This window comes from Bos grunniens, chromosome 3 (assembly GCF_055505025.1).
Source record: "Bos grunniens cultivar Pamir isolate PY7600 chromosome 3, Bosgru_T2T1.0, whole genome shotgun sequence".
NCBI classification, from domain to species: domain Eukaryota; kingdom Metazoa; phylum Chordata; class Mammalia; order Artiodactyla; family Bovidae; genus Bos; species Bos grunniens.
Genome location: NC_141167.1, coordinates 15,521,565 through 15,530,980, shown reverse-complemented (window position 1 = coordinate 15,530,980; position 9,416 = coordinate 15,521,565). Strand labels below are relative to the sequence as shown.

General features: G+C 42.3%; 1 protein-coding gene across 1 annotated transcript; it reads right to left on the bottom strand.

Moving 5' to 3' along the window:
* Positions 1-1,512: 1,512 nt before the first annotated feature.
* TMCO2 (transmembrane and coiled-coil domains 2) lies at positions 1,513-4,145 on the bottom strand. The gene is made up of 2 exons (XM_086381053.1): positions 3,854-4,145; positions 1,513-1,910 (listed from the first exon to the last, which is right to left on the bottom strand). The coding sequence occupies exons 1-2, from the start codon at positions 4,085-4,087 to the stop codon at positions 1,596-1,598; spliced, it is 549 nt and encodes a 182-aa protein (XP_086237179.1). The 5' UTR covers positions 4,088-4,145; the 3' UTR covers positions 1,513-1,595.
* Between the last annotated feature and the right edge of the window lie 5,271 nt (positions 4,146-9,416).

Here is a 9,416-nt window from a genome sequence, read left to right as displayed (position 1 = left end):
TCAGTATTATTATTATTTTTTTTTGACCACACGGCTTGCAGGATCTTAGTTCCTCAACCAGGGATCTGATGCCGAAACCTCAGCCTCTCTGTACACTGGTGCCTAATTGAATCTGGGAAACAGAGATTTGGGTGAAGCAGAAAAGGATAGCTTTATTGCTTTGCCAGACGAAGAGGGACACAGTAGGCTAATGCCCTCAAAATCATATGTCCCACTTGGGGAAGATAGCAAGAAGTTTTATAGTATTGTTCAAAGATGGCATGATCAATTCCTTGACATTCTTCTGATGGGTTGGTGGTGAGTAAGTTGGAGTCAGCAACAACAACCTTCAGGTCCGACTGGTGTGGGGTCTCCATGCTATGGGCAGCGCACCATCATTAATCAATAACTTGTCCCACTGAGAGGGGTTTCAGTATCTGCAAAACAGCTCAAAGATCTTGTGCTGTTGATGGGGAAACAGGACCTTGCACCAAGGCTGCTCTTGAGTGTTTCTCCCTAGTCTTCTATCTCCTCTATCCTTAATTATGGGCTTCCCTGGTGGCCCGGCTGATAAAAAACCTGCCTGCCAATGCAGGAGACATGGGTTCCATCTCTGGGTCAGGAAGATACCCTGGAGTAGGAAATGGCAACCCACTCTGGTAATATTGCCATGGAAGTCCCATGGGCAGAGGAGCCTGGCAGGCTACGGTTCTTGGAGTTGCAAAGAATCATTGGACAAGACCAAGCACTCATGAATGCAGGCACGCACCACCCTTCCCTAATTAACAGCAGCTTGAATCTACCCACTGGAACTCAGGGAAGGTCACGGAGGCTGAATGAAGGCCGTTTCCTATAATCAAAGAAATGGGGGATACAGAAAGAGTTTGTGCCTAGGAGCCCTATGGGACCCTGCACAATATCAAACTGAATCCATGCCCTTGGCAGTGAAAGTGTAGGCTCCTAACCACTGGGCCTCCAGGGAATTCCCTGTACTGTTTTTGTAATTCTTTGTTCTGAAATTACCCATCCAACCACCAAAACAGTGCCCCAGAAGTATTCAGGACAGATTCCCAAGAATTACCATAATGCTCTTACTCTTAGCACAGAGTAAGAATTAGTAAAAGTTGGATAAAATCAAACAATCTCCTTTATGTCCAGCCCCATCCTTGCCCACCGCTGAACAATTAATGCAAGGAGATTCCAGGCCACGTATTTTAGACCAAAAACAAACAAAAAGGTCAGCTTCCTCTCTATAGGACAGTCCACAGCATCGCCCGTAACAGTACTCCCCTGTTTTTATTGCATCTAATCCAACCTCTTCAGCATGGAGCTCAAGGTCACATCCCTAACCATTCTCCCTTCTATTCCCTCCCCATGGTTCCTTTTCTATATGGCTGCTTATGGTCTCCAGCCTGCCAAGCAGGCCCCACAAACTCAGACATTTTTAACCACCATGATTCCCCACATGACCCCACCAAACGTACACAAGTGGAAACGGCCCTGCTGAATAGAGAACCAGTCCTGGCCAGGTAATTTCAATATAGTTCTCTATCTTTATTGATACACCACCGCACACACAAGGAAAACAGTGCTTTTCTAGAAAAGGTTGGAGTCCATCACATTTCAGATGTGGATGTAAACCCTGATGTAGGCAAGGGACTCTGGCAGTCAGAGCAGCTGCAGTAGTGGTCAGAGGAGTACTCCCTCTTTGTGGTAGGTTTTTGGGAAATGATCATCCCTTCCAAGTCCTTCACTTTGTTTTCCACTGTCTGAAGCTTTTTCAGAATCTTCTCTTGCAGACCCAAAGACAGGAAAATATTATTGTCTTGAAGTGTGAGATCACTCCCTTCTGGGTTGACCAGCAAAGCCTGAAAAAAATCTGAGCCTTTCTTGTAAAGTTTGTAGAGTGTGATTGCAAACAACAGTATTTTCTAAAATAAAACAACAGAAGTTGAATGTTACTTGTTTATTCACATGAAATGCCACAGTCTACTGTAGATGCGAAAACAAAACTCTAATAGTAATAATAATCCCTCATTCCTAACAAAACATCCTCACACCTATTTTGTCTTTTGATCTTTACTTACCACAAAGTGGAGAGGTAGGCAGGGCAGGGATTATTATTTGCATCTAATTAATAAAGATTATAATAGTAAATAATGTTTGCTGAAAGTTTGCGTCATGCAAGGCTCTGTGCTAGAAGTTGCCTTGCCTGTGCAGGACATATTTATGTAGAAAAAAAAAAAGAACCAGATAATTATTTAGATACCTTCCAGTTGGGACCCTGTCATTGTCCAAGGTCACATACTTGGAAATGGTAAAGCCACGACTGGAATCCAGGAATTCTGATTTCCATGTATATTCTCTTAGGACATGGCAGTCTGAAACACTGGATTTCTTGGTCATGGAAATTTTTTTTAAAAGGTGCTAGGACAGAGTCTAACTAGGAAAAGAAAAAAAAAATCACGTTTTTCCCTTATAATAACTAGCATTGCTTATTGAGCACTGTTAATGTGCTAAGTTTTATACATACAATACCTCCTTTAATTCTCACAAAAAACCCCAAGGGGGCACTGTTATCAAACCCATTTCACAGATAAGGAAACGGGGGTTTAGAGCCTAAGGGATTGCTCTCAGCTCACTCAGAAACCCCTGCAGTCTGACTCCAGAGTTTATTACCACTCTGTTATACACCTCTTTTCCTTGGATGAAGTGCCTGGAGGGCTGCGAATCCATCTGATTGAATTAAGCAATAACCAAACAAGAGCAGAACCAAGTAACACAGATGAGAGTTTGGTGTTTTGCCTTCTCTTCTTCTATTAGTTAACTGAAATGCAGAATATGCATATGTAGATACACAAATCCCTGTTAGGGATTTCGATCAGTTGGACTATATTAAATGAGATTTTGGAGAATGTAATTTGGAATGCTAAAAATTGGGTTCGAATCTCAGCTTGGCCAGCATTTACAATCTATGTCACCTTGGGTAGGTGATAACCAAATTCCCTCACCTACAAAATGGAGTCAATAATCCCTGCCCTGCCTACCATGCAAAGTTTTCAAAGGTTGGGAGAAATGCAGGTGAGTGATTTCTCAAGAGGAGTGACATGAAAATAAGTGAATGCTACAAAATAATCCAATAATAACTTCTTTCAGCATTTACCAAGTAAACCAGTCACTCCGTAACAAAGCCCTCTTTAAACCCCATCTTCTTAAATTTAGGCTGAACGTCAATGCTCCTGTTTCCTTGTTTGTCACATGAAAAGAAACTCTATCCATTTCATGGAATTGTTGAAATTCTCAAAAGATTTTAACTATATTATAAATATAGCTGTTATTATTGGTAATTAAACAGAAGTATATAAAATCTGAAATGTTTCTTGTAATTTAAGGAGCCCCTGTACATTCATTGCAGTGACTAAATAAACATATATGTACATGCTTCCTCATCAGTTACAAAGCAAAGGCACAGTAGGAACAGAAAGGCAAAACCCAAGATGCCAGTTATACTTGTGGTGCTATTCTATAAGAAGTACTCTACATGGTGTCGGGCACATGGTTAGACACTCAAAGATGAATACGAATACATGATCAAAGAAATCTGGAGATAAGGCTGCCTTCTCATGTTATAAGCTTCTTTAATCTGTTTATTATAAGCAAGCCAAAGATCATTGTGAGAAAGCATTTTTATGTCAAAAAGCTAATTGAAGGAAAAATTTTAGGGATAACCTAATTTCAACCAACTACAGAGACAAAAGGTGCACTCTCGCTCATCTGCATGGTCTTAAAACTGGGTGGCAGCAATATGGGAGAGAACTGACCAAATTTCACAATGCGTAACTATTTAAATTTCTCCATAACAAAAGAGTATAACCTGAATTGACTGGACACTTCGTTTCCATAAGGCATACATTCCCACTCCCAACAAAATCAAAAAGGAAATTCCCAGGATAACTTGCACAGCCGGAGCAAGGTTATCTAGTGGCCCCAAATTTGTTTGCTGAGGCACACTAGTCTCTCCCAGAAGAGTTGCTTGTAGATAATTCCATATCGAGCTCAAAGAGAGATAATCTATGATGATGTCCCAGATAGAAGATGAAGATGACATTTTAATATACCAGCAGCTCCAGGAACTACATGTGCAGAGGCTTCAGGAACCTAGATATGAGTTGGGAAGAGTGGTCTGGGAGTCCAGGTGTTCTGGAGCCACTGTGAGCTGTTCTTTGTGATGTCACTGTTTTGGAGGCCAGCTTGCTTCCAACCCACCCACTGATCCTTTTCACTCAAAACCAGCCAGGCAATGGCCTGAGTTTTCAGTTCAATCATATCACTTTCTCTGATCTTTGACCAGTCCCAGCGCTGACACAGCACTGTTCAATAGAACTTTCGGCAATGATGTATCAGGTCTTTCCAATGTGGAAGCCACGGGTCACTTGAAATGTGGAGTGACTGAGGGAGTGAATTTTACATTTCATTTAATTTTAATTAAATTTAAGTAGACACATGTGGTTACCTTCTTCGTGTATAGTGCATTTCCAACAATCCACGGGATGGAGAGCAGTTATTTTCACATTTCAAATAAGAAAAGTGAGGTTAAGTGGAGATTTGAGGAGACAGGATTTGAAGAGGGACTTTCTAAAGAGCTGGGTTTCCCTGGTAGCTCAGTGGAAAAGAATCTGCCTGCCAATACAGGAGACACAGTTTGATCTCTGGGCTGGAAAGATCCCCTGGAGAAGGAAACGGCAACCCACTCCAGTATTCTTGCCTGGGAAGATCCCATGGGCAGAGGAACCTGGCAGGTTATAGTCTACAGGGTTGCTAAGAGTCCAACACGACTACACACACACACACACACACACACACACACACACACACACACACACACACACACACACACCCAAGCTAATAGTGTACTTGGTGAATGTGCAGGGAGGTTATTAGTGGATCATTTTGTAGCATTTCCTTTTTTGTATGTCACTACTGCTTAGAAATTGTATCTTTGGGAAAGCTTTTGACATATTTGAGCCTCATTGTGCTCATCTATTTACGCCTTCGTAAGATTTATATAGGAACAAATGGTATAATTGCCTAAGCACTTTGTAAAGAGTAGCATGCTGTCCCATAACCTACATGCCATGTTATCAAATCCATTATTTACTGACTAGTACCTATGTACTTGTCAAGGAGGTATGAAGATAAAATACAAGGTCTGTTCCCAAGAGTCTTACATAAAAAAGGTAGTTCACACACAAGTGTATCATATAAATTGTGAGATCAGTTATGAAGACACCAAGAATCCAACAGAGGGCTTGTACCGAGAGGAGGGGCATGGTAAGGAGGGAGAGAAAGGGGGAATTATGAAAACTTCTGGAAAAATATTGTCTGCTTTTCTGGTTTGTTCATCTGGTTGACTCAAAGAAAGAACATGGATAGGGATGCCTGGAAAATATAACTATTTTGTTCTTTTTAAAAAATTGTTTATTTTTGGCTGTGTTAGGTCTTTGTTGCTTCTTGGGCTTTCCTCTAGTTTTGGTGAGCGGGGACTGTTCTGTTGAGGGTGTGGGCTTCTCACTGGGTGGCTTCTCTCGTTGAGGAGCACAGGCTCTAGGTGTGCGGGCTGGGTAGCTGCGGCTCTGTGCTCAGCAGTTGTGATGCATGGGCTTAGTTGCCCTGTGGCATGTGGGATCTTCCTGGACCAGGGATCGAACCTGGGTCCCTTGCATTGGCAGGCAGATTCTTAACCACTAGGCCATCAGGGAAGTCCTAACTGTCTTGTTCTTGCAGGAAGGGGAGGTACAGCAAGTTGCTCAAGGTGTCAATGTGTGCTGTGTGCTTAGTTGCTCAGTCGTGTCCGACTCTTGCGAACCCACACACTGTAGCCTGCCAGGCTTCTCTGTCCATGGGATTCTCCAGGCAAGAATACTGGAGTGGGTTGCCATTTCCTTCTCCAGGGGATCTTCTCAACTCAGGAATCGAACCTGGGTCTCCTGCATTGCAGGCAGACTCTTTACTGACTGAGCTACCAGGGTGTCAGGGACACATCTAGAACATGGAGTCTAGAATGGTGTTGGATATATAGTATTAAAACCATGTCAGGTCAAAATGACATACTGATTTAGGCGTGACTGTTAATGATGTTAAACCTATAGTCTGCTTGTGACTGATCACAATTAGAATCTTTTCTAGAAAGGAATAAAAATTACTCAGGTAATTGTTTTACCATAACAAGTTAAACATAGGCCAGAAACCATTAAAGAATGTTAACCAGAAATTTTTTGGAGAAAAATATAGTTGTGACAACAGAATCATTACCCAAGATATCCTACACTAGATTCCCCTGTTACATGGCACCTTACATTTTACTTTCAAAACACTTGACACGATTAAGGTTATTTGTGCAATTTGGGGTTTGATATGTCTCCCATGACTACTGTGAACTGAAGGAAGACAGGGACCATGTTCATCTGATTCACTACCGTATGTTCATTGTATTCACTGCTTGGCACACAGCAGGCATTTGAGTATTTCTAAGTAAATACAAAGTCCCTAGAAGAATTCCAAATATCCTTATAGCCTAAACTGTTTAATCATCAAGTGCCTATTCCATTGGTGTGCTTGTTTCTATGGAAGTTTTACAGAGTAGCTGTTAAAAGAGGATAGGCGCTTGGGAGTCTACTGGATCTGGCTTCAAATTTTGGCTGTACTATTCACGAACGTTGTTACCTTGGGCAGGTTACTTGAGGCTCAGTATCTTCATTGGTAAAGCAAGAGTAATTCCCACCTTATAGGACTACTGTAATGAGAATTCGGTAATTTGTGTAGAAGGTAAAGGCAACTATCATTTATAGTGATGTTTATGATCAAATGCTAGGTATTGTAGACTTCAATAGTATCAGTTCAGTTCAGTCACTCAGTCGTGTACAACTCTTTGCGACCCCATGAATTGCAGCACACCAGGCCTCCCTGTCCATCACCAACTCCCAGAGTTCACCCAAACTCATGTGCATCGAGTCGATGATGCCATCCAGCCATCTCATCCTCTGGCGTCCCCTTCTCCTCCTGCCCCCAATCCCTCCCAGCATCAGGGTCTTTTCCAATGAGTCAATTCTTCACATGAGGTGGCCAAAGTATTGGAGTTTCAGCTCAGAACTAGTCCTTCCAATGAACACCCAGGACTGGTCTCCTTTAGGATGGACTGGTTGGATCTCCTTGCAGTCCAAGGGACTCCCAAGAGTCTTCTCCAGCACCACAGTTCAAAAGCATCAATTCTTTGGCGCTCAGCTTTCTTCACAGTACAACTCTCACATCCATACATGACTACTGGAAAAACCATATAGAGCTCCTCAAAGAGAATCTAGTCTGAAAAACCCATTTATTGTTTGACTCCTCTTGGACGCCTAAACACTGAGGAAGAATTGATCACAATGGAAGGTGTATCTCAGCCCCGCTTTAGTATCATCCATCCAGCCATCTTTTAGTCATTTCCACAGTAGTGCCCTATTAAGACTCTGACTTAACATGCGGCAACTTGTGATTTACTTGGTACACACTTTCAAACCTTCACTAGACTCATTTCCTGTCAAACAATACCCAAAATCTAGAACATGGTTATAGACACTGAAATACCTGCTGACCTATCTCATCTTCTAACTCTTTCCCTTTCCCTTAACTCTGGCTCTACTAGACTTGTCAGTGTCACTAACACACCCAGCTGTTACACCACAAAGATTTGGCACAGAATTGGATAATCCCAACTTCTTGTTTCTTCAGGTTTAAACATTGCTTTCTTTACGGAAACTTTTTCTGTCCTTTTTTTGGTTCCCTCAATCTGGGCATCTTTCATAGCACTTTTCATTATTTGCAGTTTTGTTTAATGTTTGTTGAACAGGTCACCCTCCTCGAAGAGGTTCAGGCCTCCAAATGCAGGCTGTTAAGAGTATATTTCTGCAAGTGTAGACCAAGCGGGCCTGTTAGCACAGTGGGCCACTCTTGGTAGGCTCAGTTTTACATACTAGGAGGCTATGTCCCAAGTCAGGAGTATAAAGCCACTCGGTCTCACAGGCTACTCTGGGTATGAAGAAAGGACTGAACAACTTCTTTTAGAAGTTTCTTTCGGAAAGAAAAACTCAAGAGGATCCGCTGGTGGTCCCTCCAGTGGTTAGAACTCTGAGTGGAAGCACTGCTGTGCTTCCATCCCTAGTTGGGGAAACTGCAAGTAGCCTGTGGTGTGGCAAAAAAAAAAAAAGATCTTTTTCAAAAGTCACATGTTATTCGCAGAGACAGTAATTTCTGTTTTCCATCTCTTTCTCAAATGAGGAAGTGTCAGCACTGGACACATAACTGGAGTTGAACCTGCATGACTCAGAGCAGGATCTGCATGACCTGGCTTTTACCCATGCTTCCAACTTTATTTCCCATTACAAGCTTTCACAGAAAGTACAGCTCAATTACAAAACTGGTATTTCTGGTACTTTAAATGCCACCTGCGACTTTCCATCTTTCATCCTTCACATTAAGTTCCCCTTCCTGATATTTTCCCAGTCAGATGAGACTGGAAAGAAACTTAGCTCCACTTATTCCTAATTTTTATCAGCTAGACACTGCTGATCCCCATCTTTTTGATCTGTCAAGTAAGAATACTAACAGTACTGACTTCATGGAGTTATGAAAATTCAACAATATTGTTAAGTACTTAAAAAAAAAAAATCTAATTATCCTGCAATCTCACAGCACTTTCCACTTTGTATTCTAGGCCTCTGCTTCTAGAACTTTTCTGTGCCTATGAATCATCTGGAGATGTTACTGAAATGCTGATTTTGGTCAAGGAGGTCTGGACTTGACATTCTACATTTTGAACAAGTTCCTAGATGACATCCATGCTGCCGGCCCACAGTCATACTTTGATTCTTTGCAACCCCATGGGCTGCAGCTCATCAGGCTCCTCCATCCATAGGATTCTCCAAGCAAGAATACTAGAATGGGTTGCCATGTCTTTCTCCAGAACTTCCTGACCCAAGGATCGAACCAGTGTCGCTTAAGTCTCTTGCACTGGCAGGCGGGTTTTTTACCACTAGCGCCACCTGGAAAGCCTACCCCAGCCCTCACATTGAAGCTCCATAATGGCAGACTCCTTAACAAATTCGTTATTTTTATGTCCCCCAAATACCTGTAATTATCTGTAAGTATGTGTGTACTTAAGTGTTTGGCTAATGAGTAACTCCGTCCTTCAATGACTGTCCTTGCCCGTGCAGCTCAGAAGCAGGCAACCTGGGACAGAGGGGATAGGCTGGGGCTGAAATCCCTAGGAAGGCTCATCAAAACCTTTCTTCTCCACATTGCCCACTTGTTCTTTTTCACATATGTGCTCACAAACATGGAGAAACACAGAAGCAGGAGAATTCTGGGTAAAGGGCAAGAATCAAAGTGTCTGGCATTCT